We start from the raw sequence: 17,316 nt of genomic DNA on the forward strand, positions 1-17,316 counted from the left end.
CCAACGTTCGTATATATTTTCTATATTTTATTGTGGCCAAGTCAATATCTAAAAAGAAAATAGTGACGAAAATCTTATAAAAATGAATTTATTTTTTAAGGAAACCATTGGATAACACAGAGTACAACAGTAGTGATCATTCAATTGTCAATAAAAGTACATAAGTACAATCCCACTAACAGGACAATGGGGAGAAAAAAAACAAAAAAAAACAACAACTTGCTTTCAGAGCAACCTATCAACAATTTGCTGGTGCTGCATTCCCTCCCCAAGAAGCACACCCCCGGATTAAGGTGATACACTTGTATAGAAAATTGACAAGATTTAGCTTTAACTTACAAAGGACTGGACCGCCCTCCACCACCACCACAAGAGTGCTTTAAGGTATTAACAACCAAAATACTATTTTTTTCCAAAAGGACCAAGCCATTATGGCTGTGCATTCAGTTTAAACGTTGATAGCCTTTACATTACAGAGCATTTAAACATTTCATTTTCAGAAAGCTTTCCTCCCAAATATTAAAAAACTGCACTTAACACAAACAACTGCATTTATGGAGTAAAACATCACAGAAATATAGAAAATAATGCAGGCGTACAACTGAAGAGCAGATGTGTGGCATCGACTGAACAAAACGGCAACGTTTTTCATTTTATTTGTTTTTATAAAAGCGCCCAGATTCAAAGAAATACATACTAAAGTTTAAAGTTAAGAGAAACAGACGTAAAAACCGTAAGGAAAAAAAATATATTTACACATCATTTATATACACAATAGTGTGTGGACAGCCAAGAAGGTCCTTATGTTCCAACACATGACATTCAATTTTGTCTAAAATCCAGAAAGGAGCGAAGACGAAACATCTCCCAAAATGTTATTTTCTAGGAAGGTCCCAGCGAAGTGTAAAGGTCTGCTGCAGCCCTCCGCTCTAGTGATTTCTGTTTGTTCAGAGTGCACTTGGGAGTGTGTTCCTTCAGAAACACACAGGTGGGGTGTTTTCTTTTTTTCATGTGTGGTATTGTAAGAAATGGCAAATTTCTCTTTGCAAAGGACCTATCCATTGTAAAAATGAGTACAGTCGCAGTTTTCCTATGACGATACCATCTTGTTGTGGAGTAGTGTGTTACCCATCATGCAGTTCAGTCTGGGGGAAGAAGGTCGTGCAAGCGAAAATGCTGTTGAATATGTGGCCTCACATCCTCGTTCTGCAGGGGAATGGACAAATCAACGATCAGTGGAAAGAACAGTAATATCCTGCTTATTATCCAATGTTTAAAAAACATAAAAGACAATAAACATACCAGTTCCACGAGTTTCTCAAGGAAAGGAACAAGCTTCAGAAGCTCGTTGTCATTTCTGTCCACAAACCAGCTCTCAATAGGGATTCCATTGGAAAGCTACAATTAAAAAGTAAAATTCTACTACAAGAATTTGAAAGAAAACTACATTTGCCCAAATTAATATTACAAAAAATAATCTATGCTCAAAGGGTTACCTGATAGGCAAAGGCTTGGGGTGAGTTGTCGATAATAATGGTCTTTGAAAGGTCTCTTCCAAGAATGTTCAAGTCTTTGATGTAGTTTCCTTGCACACACACGCAGTGCTCTCGGAAGAGTCGATGTCTGCCATTCAGAACAAAAGTTTTAGGACATACTATAAAACCAGACATGCTTTGTAGCATTCAAGATACACAGCGTCATTACGATTTAATATTACATCATTTTAGATCAGCCTTCATCTTATTTTAAGCATTATTTATCAAACATAATTTGTTTTCATAATAACCATATTTTGTGAGCCAATCATTGGTTATTGGTTGATACGTGCATAATTAAAGCCCCCAATTTTCATAATTAGGTGTGAGATTGACAAGCCATTATAAGTGGATTAAACCTGCATCTCTAATGTAGCACTTGCACATGGTGGTCAAACACAAGCTGCTTGTACCTCAACTGTGGAGTTTGACTAACCGAAGATGGGTCACGTATTATCACTGCAATATTAACATCTAATCTCACCCCAACTGCAGCAACAACCAGAAACCCAACCATCAACAAACAAGGACCGATGGTAAAGTGCACCAGCCTCTCGAGTCCCAACAGGGCCAGATGTTCACTGACCTGACCAGCTGTTTCTTCGGGTCCAGGATGTTGAGCAACTTATCGGCATACACCTTTTTTGAAGCCGTGAACAGGATGATCTGTAAAAGAGCAGAAGGACAACACATGTCACTATGTGAACAAATCTAAGATGTTGAGAAATGGGCCACACATTTTCTAAAGGATACTCACCTCATACATTTGGGACATACGCTCCAGAAACTCCCGGAAAAAGGGCCGTAACCGAACATACACCTTCAGCGAGAAGAAGAAAGTGTCAGTGAGAGCCAGACAGGGGAATGCGTGTGTGGTTGGAATATGAGCCGTGGCACCACGTACCTGGTATATCACATCCTGAAAAAGCACTGGGAACGTCAGGGCTGCGTCCTCTAGCTCATTCAGACTGCAGTGCACCAGCGTCTCATCCTAAAGCCCCAGAAAACATCCTTATCATGGGGACTACGCGGCAAAGCGGCTCGAGTAGCAAGCTTAAGGGTGAGAAACACAGGGTAACTCATGATACGATACGAGAAACATGGCCCACAATACTGATAATAACGCGATACAGGGATTCTGTGATAATCAATATATAGTGAGACAAACCTATAACCTATAGTCTAACGATGAATGTAAAATGTCTTGATTGCTGGATTTCTGGATTTATTAATGTTGCAAACTGAGTTTTTCAGTCAAGTTCTGTCAAGTTTCCCCTCATTCCTGTATTGAGCGCCAACTCAAGGAGCAGGGAAATCTCTTTAGAGTGCCTTATTTTATGAATTAAAATATCTTTATTTAGGGCGATATGTGTTGGCACGTTGCTCACCAGGTCCAGCACCAGAGAGAATTCTGGTGTGCTGCGCGTCTTCAGAGGCAGTGCCGGCTTGCGGGTCAACTGCTCCTCGCTCAGTGGAGGCACGTGCTTGATAAAGAAGTAACTGAAAGAAATAGAAAAATCCAGAAACATCTATGAAGCTCCAATACGTTAACATGAATAAAGATACATTATTATATGTTATATGATTGATCACCCATTAACCCGATCCATAAAATAGGAGAAAAGTCACAAAGTCTAAAAGTCATATCATAAGCGTCACTTCTCTAAGATGAATAATAACCTGCTGCCCTTACGGATCAAACACCTCCCAGTCCTCATCGTAGGAGACCTCAGGTGCGGCTGCAGGCACCGAGTGTGGATAATTGCCGTCTTGAGGGCAGCCTGGTGCTAAACAAAGACCAGGAGGGTAAGGGTTACAGTACAGTACAGTAGTGGCATGTATTACACTATCCTCTAACACAATCTGTAGCACATGACAGAATACAATCATAACAGTGGAACTTTAGTTAAGAAAGTCTCATGTATCGTTTTTATGATCCGGTTTATTTTATTCCTCAAAGAGCTTCAATAACTTTTGTTGCACACATTGTAAAGTGTAAATCTCTTCCAGACACCGTGATGTACGTAGGGAGTACCTGGCGCAGGGGCGGGCACGTCGTTCTCCGTGACTATCTCCCCTTCCTCTATGGTGGAGTCTGGTGCGACCTCGGGCTTCTGCTCCAACACAGGGGCTGCGTGGCTCAGAGCGAGGCCTTCGGTCGACGTCAGTGTACTACTTTGAATCCCTTCAACCTTGTCCATATCCAGCTGCTTCAAAATCTCCTCCGCCTCCACGGCTTGTCCAGGGGAGTCCGACCCAGGGGTGGCTGTAGAGGAACACAAATCGCTGGCGGTTGGGGATATTTTTTCCAATGTATACTTTAAGTTTGAAATCTAAAGCATTCCTTTTTAAAACAAAACGTCACATTGAAGCGTTAGTGTGCTGAGGGCAGAAAGGTGTGAACCTGTCTTGGTTGCTGGGGAGAAGAAGTTGAAGACGGGGGAGAAGATGGTGCCCAACAGCGTGGTGCGCGGGGGGCTGCTGGGGGCCTCCACATGAGCCTCCAGTTTACCGTTGGCTTTACTGAACTTACTGTTGCCAGCCATCGTCACTGAGGAAAGACAGCAGACTTCAATCACCTCTCTCCTTAATGTTATTTCCAACAAAGTGTCCCAAACCTTAAGATCAATCCAACTTTTAAAAACTGGACTTCAAATACTTAAGTGTCCCAATTTGTTTCTCTAAATGTACAATATAATTTAAAATACTGTTTGTACCAATACCTTTACTTGGGGTTTTCCGGCCAACTCTTGATCTGCTGGACAGACCTGTCTGTGGCGTGGATGCGATGAGGTCACCATCTTTAGTACAATCAATGCGACTCCTTTTGGAAGGTATGTCCGGCTCTATCTGAAACAAGGCATCGGGATATTCCATGGATATTAGAAAAAGTACTTCTGTTTCAATCATCTTTTTAAAACTATTGAATCAACAAATTAGCCATTTTTTTTATCAATCTGCTCAAGCAATAGGTGACAGCCTTACATCCTTAAGAACAAATATATTATCAAATTAAGTTCTTCCGTTTTGAGTGGTTACATTAAAATTTCGACCTTTAGAGAGCATGCAAGGCCAAATTATCCGATATTTATAAAATAAGAAAAATAGATATGGAAACTCCCAAAAAAGGGACCAGAACTAAAACAATTAAATGAATCATTAGTTTATTCAACTCAAACAACGATTCAGCAACGCACACAGTTTGGGACTATCAGGGTTCTAGACTAAGTGCAAGCCTATCCCGTTGAAAACCACCAACTCGTCCCCTCACCTTGACGGCGTTCCCACGGATGAACTTCTTGATGGTGGAGAACAGGCCTGTCTCGTTCTTCTGCATCTTGCCCCTGCTCCTGGCCGCGGACGGCTCCACTTCACAATGTTTGCGCTTGGCCTTGGACTGACGGCTTCCACGGCCCGCAGTTGGCTGTTGAGGAACTTTACGCACCCTCAACCTCATCATGCTCAACCGTCACATAGAAAAAATAACCCTGAAACATCAAAGAAAGTCCCGGTTAGAGACCTGGAAAATATTAGTTTAGATTAAAGGTTGACACATTTGGCCAAACTAGAGGGTCAGTTTGCAGCAACAAACAAACACACACACAAACCTGGGCCTGCATAAACAAGTGCATAACACTCAATTTTCACCTGATTCATTGGAATGACCAAGACATCCATATAAAGGAATAGCCTACTACGATATTTCGATACGTATTAAGTCACGTTTCCAGTCATAAATAATCCAGCCAGAGCAAAGATTAAAAAACCCACAAGCAGTAAATATTCCACAACCATAATTACCAGCTGGCTGCACCACGCCAAATATCATTTAAGTGGAAATGTTCGAAAAGAGTATTCGTTAATTTTGACGTGATGGCCGAATGCGTCAATGCACTGCCTTTAAATTTGCGAACACGAATCCGGATTGTGAGACCATAACAATAACAATAACACAACGACACGCAGCAGAAACGCATGGCGCGTTTTTGCTGCGTATCGTTGCGTTATGGTTGTGGTCTAACAATCCTCCGGTGACGCAACATGGGACGGAAGGTGTCACATTAACAACAGGATCAGGGATGGAGAGGCTGTTTCCATTTGATCAATCATGTCACATGTGTCATCGTCCCTCACTTAGCGGCGTTCATCATGTACGTGGTGGTACAGCAGCCACATTTAAATTGAGGGGGCTTTGTTTACGATTTTATCCAAAGAGACAATCATTCATTCACGCAGAGGAGTCGGCGGACTCAACCACGCAGGGAGGCGGCCAGCTCGTCAGCAGCAGCCAGGCTGAGGCGTATTGCTAAGGGACACCTCGACACTGAGCTAGCCGCCCACAATCATACATGCAGGTGTGCACGGTGCCGACCAGATGTTACAGAGGCTGTGAGCTGTGATGTTTGGAGCTACTGCTAGCCACCAGGACACCAAACCTCAACTGGAGCCCGGCCCCACAGGCAAAAGGCCTCAACACCACAGGGTTCATATTTCGGGAAATCGTTTCCAGGTGATCTACGTTGGCATGTCTACACGATGCAAAGGGCGTGATTGGCAGGTGTCGCTGTTAACGGCACGAGGCAGACGTTCCGAATCCGATCCGCTCCTCGCGCTGTTTAAGATTAGCTAGACCACGCCCCCTCCACAGTCCGCACGCAGGGAGCTAACCTATTGCGTTAGCATTTAGCAACAAAAACACAGGCTAGCTCTGGGAAACTGTTTGTTTACTCGGTTGATTTCTTACCGGTGATCTGCTAAACTCTTCAGACTCGACGCAGGCTGACAGCCGTGAGCCTCGACCGGGGGGCGGTGACTGGGTCGGGACGCGGAGGTCGCTGCCAGCTGTCTCGTTAGCTCGTTAGCTCCTCAAGCTAATCACAAACCAGCCATGTCCGTGGACGCCATTTCCCGCCTCGCCACAAACATCGTTCGCGTGCTGCGAGAACGCGACACGCGCAAGAGAACGTGGCAGAGCGGACTCGTGCACAATGTTTTCACGACTGAGCGCGCCACCGGGACACACGCGCATGCATGTTGCGCTCTAGAGTCAAAAGTTCTGACATGAATCAACACACACCAGGGCATGCTGATAAGGGGATTGTAGTTGTGCTGTTCGTTTATTGCAACGTGTGTTAATGTTACATGTGGTTTTAGAGTTGACCATTCACTGTTTCGGTAGGACCTGAGTTTGAGACAACATATGTAATATGATTTATACACCAGCTATTATGCTTACTACTGCATGGAAATGGCATTTAAAACATTGAAACATGAAAAATATCTGAATAAAGTTTAAGACAACATTGAAAATAGGAAAACGATCTTCATCACAACGATGTGAATGTCGACACATCCAGAGCCAATTCTTATTTCATTCCAAGGTGAAGCAGTTTTCTGTAGGGTCCTGGTCCCCCCCAAAAGCCCCTAAAACCAAATGGAGGTAAAAATGAATCAATCAAGTTACAGGCTGTGAAATTACCACTCTTGACATTAATCGATTGTACTGGGAAGTTTGGGTTCATGTGACGGTGTACATACTTGAGCAGCCCCTGCCAGTATATGTGGGGCATGAGGTCTGCCTTCATGTGGTACATTATCCTGCTCTCCTTGCCCTGGTTCACAGGGAAGGTCTCCAGTGGCTGTCCGGTGTAGTCGAACTCGGCCAGAACCACCGTGCTGTAGCTCGTCACCAGGGGACAGGATGTGTAGCCGTCGTACTGTGAACAGACATCGATATGATGAAATAGTATTACTATTGATTATTCTGACACTTTCATCCAAAGTTATTTAGAGGACTCAAATAGATGGGGAAATCAGGGAGGAAACCTGTGGGAAATCGAATCCAAGTTCTAATTCTTTCCTATAGTAGTAAAGATCTCATACTTTAACTATTACTTTCTCTCACCTTTCTATCAGGCTTCTGGTTTTTCAGGACCTTGCTAATAGTTCTGTCCAGGATTGCAGTCTGTGCAGCTGAAAAACATATCATTATGTTTCAGACCATTTGATCCTCTATTGATGGGAAATGTGAAAATCATAATGTTAGGCTATCACAAACTCTGTAGGGATTCACCTATGGCTATAGCACGATAAATAAAACCAAAATATAAATCTGTGGATACTGACGATACCCAATTTAATTTCCAATCCACTCAACTAAATAAATACATTATAAAACGTAACTAAACTATGCAATTAATATATTTACATGCCTTAGATGGTAGGCTAATCCTCAAGCCTTATTTTTTCTCTTTTATTTATTTTGTATGTGTAATGCACCTTCAGTTGGCACTCCCAATTTCATTGTATAGGTGACTGTACAATGACAATAAAGTCTATCTTATCTTATCAAAGCATAAGTTTATAAACCACCCTTCTTTATCTTCTGTCTACATTGTCTACAGACACCAATTACCATTAGTCACAATGTGTACGATTGAGCCGCTCCCCCTATAAACATTATAGAAATCCCTATCGATCAGCATTGACCAAATATATGTCCAGGTTATTTTAAGATAGGATGAAATGCAACACATTGCAACTTTAAGGGAATAATCTTAAAACTACAATCTCTATAAATATATCCAAAAAACATGCAAACTCATCAAGTAAATGCAAGTATAAAAGATTAATAATATACTACCATCTTACAGGAGGTTATACCTGTAAGATACATGGTATTAATAGGAATTAAGCAGAGAATTCACCAATTCCCAGATAGAAACTTGGACAGTTGGCATGAGGCATTGGGCACGTAGCATGGACTAAATAGAAGCAATGTTGTGTACGTGTAACCTGATCTCAAGCGGTTAGTTTACCAGTGATCATAATCTATATTCAACATGCCCTTCCAAGTTCCATGGGTGTGTTTCACAGAGTTTTAACAGTGATTGACTGGAATATACAATTTAAATTACTGTAATCATGTGAGACACAGGAAACAAATCAAGGTTGTAAGGAAGTTAAAAAAGACACACACACACACACACACACACACACACACACACACACACACACACACACACACACACACACACACACACACACACACACACACACACACACACACACACACACATATCGTTATCTTAAATTCAATCGAGGTCATGAAATAATTTGACATACCCACTGCAGCTGCGGTTTTGGCTGTTGGCAGGTTAGTGCAGTCTCCAATGCCAAACACGTTGGGGTAGTTCTTGTGTTGGAGGGATTCCTTGTCCACATTGAGCCAACCAGCCTCATCAGCCAATGAGCTACTTTTGATCACCTGTATCGGCCCCATTGGTGGTGTGACGTGAAGCAGTTCATACTGAAATAAACATACACATACTAATGTCAAATATTATACGTAAATTACAAATGTTCAGTTGACTTTAATTGGGAGAAAGCAGATCTGGAAAAGCACCTGTACAACGTTGGTTTCACCAGGATTGTCAAGATTTTCGAACACAGCCTCCCTTTGGTCGGCCCGCACTTCAATGAGGTTCTGCCTGTGGTTCACTTGTATGTTCCGGCTTCTCACTATCTCCCACAGAACATCAGCGTACTTCTTGACCCCAAACAGCACCGGTAGTGAAGTGTTGTATATTATTTTGGCCTTTTCCCTTTTCCCTGTCTTACATTGGAACATAAACAACATTAGCATTTCATGCGCAAAAAGGCCCATCTCTCTAGTCAGCGAAGTTCAAATGACTGAAACATTTGGTCACCTTTCGTAGGTAAGAGTCTGCGAGGTACATGATCTTTTGTGGAGCTCCTGCACATTTCACCGGCGTGTTGGGGAAGGTGAAGACGGCGTTTCCCTCCTTGAAGTTCTGTAGGGCTATCCATGTCTTCTCCACAGTTTGGATTGAATAGTTTGAGCCAATGTTTGGATGGTCAAATGCCTCCGGCAGACCCTTAATCTAATTAATAAAACAAAATTAATTGTAGGGGTATCTTGACAGAAGAGTATTTGATTTAATGAAGTACGATCATGGGAAGACACAGGCTGCATTTACCAAGCAACAATGAACGTTTCTGACTTTGATAGGCATAAAGGCACAAAGGTTACCAAGAAACACCAAGACAAAAAGGGTTCTCACGGTCTTATGTCCGTCAGGTACATAAGACCATGTTTAATCTGAGAGTGTGGACGATACACATCTTTGTATCACAGTTGTGATACCAATACAAACATAGAATATATTGAAGAAAAGAAAAATAGAGAAAAGTTACACTACCTTTTCATAATGGAGTTGGATACCGAGGGCAACAATCAAATACTCGTAGGATATCTGTTGAAGTAAAATGGAAGATTGAAATGAATGTGAAAGAAACTGGTGACCGAACATAAGGAGATTGAACTGTAGTCCTACCTCTTTCCCATCGTCTGTGATCACGGTGTTTGAGTCTGGGTTGATCTCCTGGACTCTGGATTTCACCCACTTCACTCCGGAGGGCACAACGCTGGCTGTGGGGCGACCCGAGGAGGCCAATGTTTTGGCCCCAGCTCCCACCAAGGTCCAAATGGGCTGGTAGTAGTGGGTCTGCAGAACGAGATCGCTATGTTTATGTTTTCATCTTGGGAAGGGTGAATCTGATTATGAACAGTCAAAGATCTGATGGTGAAGAATAGCTCTTTGCCTCTGCAGGCTCCACAACAGCCACATTATCTGCTCCAAACCTTCTCTTCATCCGAGCGCTCATTGCAATCCCCCCACTTCCTCCTCCAAGCACAAGCATTTTGAAATGCTCTATAGCACAAGCCTGGCTGCTTGTGTGGAGGTTAGAAATGCTAATTCCTTTTGGGTAGCATTGCTTCAGGCGATACATGGCGGACATCCTGTGAGAGATGAACACATTGTTGTTAAGAGTTTCTCTTTACATTGGGGTGCATAATTCTATGATAGATAAAAGCAGCTGTCATAGAAAATGTTCAATTCAAAAGGTTACAACACAACGGATATTCCTCCCTATGTTCCCAGTCATACATTGCTTCCGGGACGTTGGTTAATCCTACCCTTCCATCATTTAAAAAACTTTAGGGATGACACTATAGTTTAGGCTTTCTAGACAATTAACCAAGGCAGGTCGTAGTCGGCTACTTCAACTGTAGTCTACTTTGTTGTGAAAGTGTACTAGCTCTGTTGGCATATACATTCGGCTGCGTAATAAGATAGACCCTATCCATATAGAAGGAGAAACTATTGGAGCTGGATTTCCGACAATCTGCACCAATTAGGCCTATGGATTTAAAAAACGACTATGCCAATCTTGTTCTTATTCTGCAGTTACATTTGGTCGGTAGTGGGAACAAGTATGACAACGTATATTACTATGCATCAGCCACTAATATCCTAACAAACGGATACAAATATTTTATGCATAGTATTCACCCCTAAAGGGTCCGGAAAGAAATATGAATAGTATGGATGAAAGATCGTAGGGTATAGGTTATATATGTCATACCTTGTGTGTGGCTTTCTGAGGAAATAAGGAGAACGACCCACCTGACACGGGTTAAGGTTCCAATCTGTGGCGCACTTATTAGTGTCGACAGAACACGGCGACGGACTTGGCTGCGGACGCCTCTCTAGTTCCTTCCCATTGATAACGCCTACTGACCGGCTGCTGCTCAAACCCTGATCAAGGCAAACTTGGCAACACATGCAATACTTGGAATGTCCACAGGTCGCCACAAAAGGGACAACTCTTTAGTTGTCCTTGTTTTGTTTATTTATTTTTAAGGCTACCTAAGAAAAATTAAAATACCCCAAATAAAAACCATGGCAATTACTTCATTTATGTTTGCCATCATAATATTTCTAACCTCTGGCCACTCGATGTGCTCAACTATGAGTGCCTCACATTTACCCATATACGCTGACAGATATGTCAACAATGCAAAGGAAGGGACACTATACATATACATCCACCAAGCTCTTCAACCCTTACCCTATTAAATAATGTATACATTAATACCTTAGGAAGAAACCCCATTACCTGATTTGGAATTAGTAAACATGAGGATCTTTAGCAAATTATACTACACCATTTAGTTAACAGTTAATTAACTGTTAGTTAATGCTTACTTTACTAATTTTAATAAAGGGTTAGTCATGGTACTCTTTTGGTATAGTGTTGAGTAAAAAAAGGGTTGAACCATAGTTCACATGCAGCATGTTTACTGAAGGTAGAACTAGAATGATGGTGGTTCACCTGTAGGTCAGGGATCTCCACTGCCAGGACGTCAGCGTACTTCTTGAACCCAAACAGCACCGGTAGTGAAGTGTTATATATTATTTTGACGTAAGCCCTTTTCCACATAAATAAACATAAATAAAAATGCTTTCATAGAATGCCCATCTCTTTATTTTCCACTGTGTTCATCAAATAATGTATTCAACAGTAGATCTGCTTTTGTCAAAGCTGTCAAAGCGGCATTGACCAATTCTCAAGAGACAGAAAGTGAACGACAATAGACCGATTGACAGTCGTCCTAACTCTTCCCCATTGTTTTCCCGTTCGGGTGCTGGCGGGCAGCAGGATCAAAGAGGTAAAGATCCAATTGCAGACAACTCACGATAGATAACGAAAAAGGACCTTTAATAAAGGATCTTGATCATCTCCACTGCAATTGAGGAACCACGAGGGACATGACAACAACAAATAACCGACAGGTGAACAAAAGAGGTGACCTTGTATGAATGGGGAGACAATCATCAGGGAATGAGGTGGAGGGACAATAATGAATGACACAAAGGTGAGTGGAATGAGGTGATTGCAGGTTGGAGCTGTAAGGGGAGGGAAAATGTCTGAGGACTTTTGGTGGACAAGGGGAGAATGAACACTAAACCAGATAAAGACAAAGACTGATCATAGTAACCCCCTTAAGGGACAGATTCCAATTGTACCAACATTGAGCATGGTGGATGAAGGAAAGGAAGGAGGTCTGGAGAAATGCCGGCAAGACCAGGCAGACAGTGGTAATGTGTAGGCCAATGAGAAGGACTTGCTGCCCTAACTATATCATCCTCATCCAATATATACTAGGCCTATATATTTTAAGTATAGAATACAGTTTATCTTGTGTGGGGCCCTTTGTGTTCAATTGGTGGAATACCCCACCTGTGAACGGTATTAGGTTGAAGAAGGCTAGCGCATATCATGTCCACAGAAGGTATACCTACAGTTTTATACCCTCTAAACTTCCCTGCGTGGTTTGAGACAACGCCAACACAAAGTTAACTGCAGTACCGCAGATGTTCACAAGGCGGCTCTAATGAACCAAATCACAGCCAAATCAATTAGTGGTTAAAGAAATGGCTATTATAGCAACCATCTCTTTCGATATTATGCAATATCCTGGGTTGTATTCTTTACACTGTTATTCATTACATATTATATTAAAAAAACAATGCATGTTTTTTTTTCTAATTCTTGAATCTGTTTTGGTTCTGGAGGACCTGCAGTAGGCCTCTTATGGGAGTATGGGGGTGGGGGGCTCACAAAACATACAGGATACACATCTTTTATCAGATAATTATTTTAATCTCATCATTGAAGAAGAACATATGTTTTCTACTATGATTATAGTAAAAAACAATCCCTGCAAAGAGTGATTGCTTATACATTCTGTGAAATAAGAGTCCCTTTAATTTGGTCACAGTTTAAAGAATGCATCTTCTTCTAACCACCTTTTCCAAAAAAACATTTAAAAAGGATTCTCCCAAAGGAATTGATTATTAATCAAAAGCGGTTGTAAACACGATGTGAACAGCTTTACTCCTCGATAAAGATGGTGGCTCCACCTCCAGGCTTTGACACAAACAGACTCTGCTTCTCCATGGCTGCCCTGCGGGGCTCCGGGGCGTAGAACGTCTCCCTCACTGTTCGTATGAACGACTCCACCTTGTCACTTGGAACCATGGAGACCGCACAGCCGCCCCAGCCGGCCCCTGTCAGCCGGGACCCCACCGCACCCGCCTTCCTGCTCCCCGGCAGCAGAAAGGATACGCATTTTTACACCATGTCACACCAGCGTATCAGCAAAACACAGACCCCTTCACATCACCAGGAGGACACATGCTACGCTAACGTTACCCAACCATGAGATAACATTTCTCATACTTTACTACCGTCGTCTTCCTATTTTTGATATCATGCTTTTTTCGACTTTTCCTTTTGCTTTAGACTTTTACACGACGTATGAATACATGTTTTACGTATGCTAAGCTAGAAAAATCTTTAAGTATGAGCCAGAGGGAGTTTTCGCACCCAGCGAGCACGCCCCTCTATAGTGCGTAAAACAGCTATTAATATCGTAATAGTGTGACATCAGACATCAATGGGCGGTGCTGAAGTGCAGAAGTCCCGGCTTCCCACAATGGGGGGGGGGGGGGGGGAATTTGGCAACGCACGTGCAAAGCGTCAGACCAATCACACTACAAATTGACAGTGTTCCAATAATAAGGGGTATTTTTTAAACATACAGGCATGTAACCCTATTCTAGTAGTACCCCCAAATGCAATTATTAATCCTAAAAACGCATGATATGGGATCTTTAAAGGTCTCATGAAGGGATCTGGTACGTTGATAATAGAGACAGACTGGGTTTGGGTTATGTATGTGGAAGCAGATGCACAAAGTTGGAGGACATCGGGGTCGCAAACAATATCAGACATAAAAATGTGGCCAAACAAAACCGCTGCATCAAACTTAACCACACTATCGGAGGTATATTAGATCTCAATTAACTCTGAGATCTCAATTATATAAGTTGATTATGTTAGATGATTAAAATCATAGGTGCTATGAAAAGTTACTCACAAACAAATGTCGACCAACTGGTCCAGTTCAGGACAGCTGCATTCATACAGGTCTCTGCAGCTGGCGTGGCTCTCCTTCATCAAGTCTCCCAGGAGAGGTATGGAGTCAGCGGGCTGAGAATCACACACACTCTTGAAACACAGGACCCGTGAGGCCTCCCCATACACATGCCTGGCCCGCTGGTACAGCTTGAAGTGAGTGACTACAAAAGACACCAGCAGAAACAAGGGAAAGAACACATGCTGAATGTTAGCCTTGAGCCTCACAAGACAGGCACTGGAAAGTATTTGAAGCCTCTGGCCATGCTCCTACCATGCTGTGTGTTGGAACTGAGCAGGTCTGTACTGAACTGCTCAGGGGTGATGCCCAGGGCCTGGCAGATCTCAGCTCTGCTGTATGCGTCAGAGTGCAGCACCTCCTCTACCAGGCTCAGCATCTCCTCGAGAGAGGCCCCCAGCTCGGTCTGCACCTGGGCCAGCTTCACCAACCTCTTCCACTCCAGACCCTTTAACTTGGCCAGCATCTGCATCCACCCCAGGTATTCCATCAGACTGGATAAGAGTGTCGGCTATTGATGACAAGATACTGTATGCCCATTATGAGACACATTATAGGCTTATGCATTTCTGGGACACCTGCCTTTAAGCATGTTGTTGTTTTTGTTACCATAACGCTCACATTGGTATATTTAGGGTATCAGGAATGTAATACATACTCTAGACACATTACATTTGCATTTAGGGCAATTAGCAGATGCTTTTTATCTTTTTATCCGGTCCCTACACACATTCACACACCGACAGCAGAGTCAACCACACAGGGCGACAGCGCCAGCACGTTAGGAGAAGTTAGGGTGAGGTCTCTTGCTCAGGAACACCTGGACACTCTACACTCGCTAGGAGGAGCCTAGCAACCTTTTGGTTACAAGTCAACTCTCTGAGTAAAGGATCATACCTTTGTGGCTATCCGACACTCCACCACACGGATGTTGAAGTGAGAAGAGGCCGCCTTGTTCATCTCCACACAGCAGTTGGAGATCACAAACACGGCACCGCTCGGAAGCTGGACATCAGTGGCTCGCAGCGGGTTGAACTCGATCAGCTTGGCCTGTGATGGGATCCGTAATGATAAGAGGTGGTCGAACTCATTATTTGTTACTTTAAACTAGTCTTAAAGGGTACACACTATGTAGAGAGGTTAAATACCTAATCTTAGGCTATTTGTTTCACATTTCAGATTTAAGTACCTTCTCAGATCTAAATGTTTGATTGCTTTCGACCCCTGTGCTAGACTCCCACCCATAGTTTATAAAACACACCTGCTCGTGATGACATGCTTATGTCTCGGTTGGTTGGTGTCTGTGGTTAGCAGCCATGCAATCCTTTCATATTTTAGAATGTCAAAAAACTGATTTTGTACACACGGTTCCTTTCTCTGCCAGAAACGAGATGGATTGGTCCATTCCCCCCCCTTCGGTTCCAATGTATCGCTCACATTTGGCACAGATTTCAGCAAGTGCCACCTTGAGACGTAGACACATAAATCAAGCTATTATAACAGCTATGATGACACACATTAAAGTGTTATTCAAATCAAAGCAATCACAATCAGGCTTATGTCACAGAGTACCTTGGAGAGGGACTTCTCATTGGCCTCCATTGTGACCAGGCCAGCACAACACACTAAGGCACTAGAGCTGGACAGGCCTGAGCTGGCCGGGATGGTTCCATCAACAACACACTGCATCCCAACCAAACTGGGGAGGCTGAAGTTCTCCTGGTGGGAACATTATTATGGGAAAAAACATGACGTTATATGTGTGATCATTGCTGTGCATGGAACAAAACAATGAATAGATGAAGCATTACTGAATACTCCCTGGACTAAAGTAAACATTCAAACATGAATTACCTGAATGCCTTTGACACCACAGAGAAAGTAATTGTGCCACTGTGGATTGTCTTTGCCAATGTCAATTTCTTCTGTGCCAGACACTCTAAAATCCCTGTCAATATAAATAAATACATGGCTAATTTGATACTTCACTGAATTAATATGTTGACTTATGAATTCATTAATGAATGAATGTACTTAAAAAATGATATTGAAAATGTATGCATTACTTGTATTGAGGATTTGTATTGGCCAGCTCTATTGTCTCCGAATCATTCACAGAGACAGCTGCAAGAATACTCTGTTCGATGGCCATGGGAAGTACAGAATACCCACAATAATCAACATGTTCCCCTGGAACAATGGGGAGAAAGTTGGAGCAGTTCTATATCAGGACGTAGACGAAAGTAACGAACTGTTATTGATGTTATTCGAATCTGAATTACCTATGAGATTTACCCTTCCTGGTGCATGTGCATAGAATTTGGGAGACTTTCCATACTTTTTTTCAAAAGCATTTTTCAACATTTGCAACCTGTGGGATAAAGAAAACAAACGTAGTGTATAAAACAAAAGATCAACGAGCATTACAGCATACTTCCTCTCTGAACTGACAGTCTGTTGTTACCTGTCATTGTCTGCAAAGTTTGTTTTGAGGTGTGGTGGATTTGAGTCCATCTTCACTTGTTCAGCATTCCCCTAAGGTACAGCTTTCTTTCCGGACTATATAAACTTTAAGCGGTTCACTTAAAGTCGTATTTTATTTTTAAAAAAAATAATGCCAGTATCAGCTGACGATCACACGGCATCTTCGCAAACACAAATGCGGAAGCGGCTGGAATGTTGAGTTCAGGAGAATCATCCATGCGCAAAGAAACGCAAGTCGCAGGGATATCGCGCATATGATACAACCTTCTACAGTGCGAAACAGTGCGAACGTCTATTCTACAGTTCCTTATCCTTATAGAGAGAATAAGATCGTATAGTAATAAAAACGTGTTTCTAATTTAGATTGAACACAATAAGATAAAGAGAAATCACAGTTCGCATTGGCTATTGACTCGTATAATATAAGTA

At 42.4% G+C, this 17,316-nt stretch overlaps 3 protein-coding genes across 6 annotated transcripts; all 3 read right to left on the minus strand.

Moving 5' to 3' along the window:
• Positions 1–78: 78 nt before the first annotated feature.
• ctdspl2a (CTD (carboxy-terminal domain, RNA polymerase II, polypeptide A) small phosphatase like 2a) lies at positions 79–6,503 on the minus strand. Of its 3 annotated transcripts, none has more exons than XM_056599691.1 (13): positions 6,280–6,503; positions 4,807–5,023; positions 4,259–4,385; positions 3,940–4,086; positions 3,571–3,801; positions 3,229–3,322; positions 2,924–3,035; positions 2,440–2,526; positions 2,293–2,355; positions 2,122–2,201; positions 1,497–1,623; positions 1,303–1,398; positions 79–1,206 (listed from the first exon to the last, which is right to left on the minus strand). In XM_056599691.1, exons 2-13 carry the CDS (start codon positions 4,993–4,995, stop codon positions 1,141–1,143), a joined length of 1,419 nt encoding a protein of 472 aa, XP_056455666.1. In that variant the 5' UTR covers positions 4,996–5,023; positions 6,280–6,503; the 3' UTR covers positions 79–1,140. The 3 variants fall into 3 exon arrangements, with proteins under 3 accessions (XP_056455666.1, XP_056455668.1, XP_056455667.1); XM_056599693.1 differs by lacking the exon at positions 6,280–6,503 and adding an exon at positions 5,670–6,273; XM_056599692.1 differs by lacking the exon at positions 6,280–6,503 and adding an exon at positions 5,337–5,652.
• Positions 6,504–6,562: 59 nt separating this feature from the next.
• Positions 6,563–11,158, minus strand: sqor (sulfide quinone oxidoreductase). Of its 2 annotated transcripts, none has more exons than XM_056599695.1 (10): positions 11,027–11,158; positions 10,161–10,359; positions 9,893–10,063; positions 9,758–9,811; positions 9,245–9,439; positions 8,941–9,150; positions 8,661–8,844; positions 7,441–7,508; positions 7,074–7,252; positions 6,563–6,959 (listed from the first exon to the last, which is right to left on the minus strand). In XM_056599695.1, exons 2-10 carry the CDS (start codon positions 10,356–10,358, stop codon positions 6,902–6,904), a joined length of 1,317 nt encoding a protein of 438 aa, XP_056455670.1. In that variant the 5' UTR covers position 10,359; positions 11,027–11,158; the 3' UTR covers positions 6,563–6,901. The 2 variants fall into 2 exon arrangements, with proteins under 2 accessions (XP_056455670.1, XP_056455669.1); XM_056599694.1 differs by having other exon boundaries at positions 10,986–11,117.
• A 1,863-nt stretch (positions 11,159–13,021) lies between these two features.
• galk2 (galactokinase 2) lies at positions 13,022–17,085 on the minus strand. The gene is made up of 10 exons (XM_056598563.1): positions 16,868–17,085; positions 16,686–16,774; positions 16,470–16,593; positions 16,258–16,351; positions 15,976–16,122; positions 15,770–15,868; positions 15,301–15,453; positions 14,659–14,869; positions 14,347–14,548; positions 13,022–13,506 (listed from the first exon to the last, which is right to left on the minus strand). Exons 1-10 carry the CDS (start codon positions 16,915–16,917, stop codon positions 13,299–13,301), a joined length of 1,377 nt encoding a protein of 458 aa, XP_056454538.1. The 5' UTR covers positions 16,918–17,085; the 3' UTR covers positions 13,022–13,298.
• Positions 17,086–17,316: the final 231 nt, after the last annotated feature.

This window comes from Gadus chalcogrammus, chromosome 9 (genome assembly GCF_026213295.1).
Source record: "Gadus chalcogrammus isolate NIFS_2021 chromosome 9, NIFS_Gcha_1.0, whole genome shotgun sequence".
Taxonomy (NCBI): Eukaryota; Metazoa; Chordata; class Actinopteri; order Gadiformes; family Gadidae; genus Gadus; species Gadus chalcogrammus.

What these genes read in the sequence shown, in the direction of transcription:
- sqor (XM_056599695.1), bottom strand. Translation starts at nt 10,358, where the DNA reads ATGTCCGCCATGTATCGCCTGAAGCAATGCTACCCAAAAGGAATTAGC. An exon ending in TCACAGACGATGGGAAAGAG is followed by an intron (nt 9,812 to 9,892) that starts GTAGGACTACAG and finishes TTACTTCAACAG; the next exon opens with ATATCCTACGAGTATTTGAT. An exon ending in ACCAGAAGCCTGATAGAAAG is followed by an intron (nt 7,253 to 7,440) that starts GTGAGAGAAAGT and finishes GTCTGTTCACAG; the next exon opens with TACGACGGCTACACATCCTG.
- ctdspl2a (XM_056599691.1), bottom strand. Translation starts at nt 4,995, where the DNA reads ATGATGAGGTTGAGGGTGCGTAAAGTTCCTCAACAGCCAACTGCGGGC. An exon ending in CCGGAAAACCCCAAGTAAAG is followed by an intron (nt 4,087 to 4,258) that starts GTATTGGTACAA and finishes GTCTTTCCTCAG; the next exon opens with TGACGATGGCTGGCAACAGT. An exon ending in CTCCCCAGCAACCAAGACAG is followed by an intron (nt 3,802 to 3,939) that starts GTTCACACCTTT and finishes GTTCCTCTACAG; the next exon opens with CCACCCCTGGGTCGGACTCC.
- galk2 (XM_056598563.1), bottom strand. Translation starts at nt 16,917, where the DNA reads ATGGACTCAAATCCACCACACCTCAAAACAAACTTTGCAGACAATGAC. An exon ending in AATACAAATCCTCAATACAA is followed by an intron (nt 16,352 to 16,469) that starts GTAATGCATACA and finishes TTATATTGACAG; the next exon opens with GGATTTTAGAGTGTCTGGCA. An exon ending in AGTGTCGGATAGCCACAAAG is followed by an intron (nt 14,870 to 15,300) that starts GTATGATCCTTT and finishes GGGTGGATGCAG; the next exon opens with ATGCTGGCCAAGTTAAAGGG.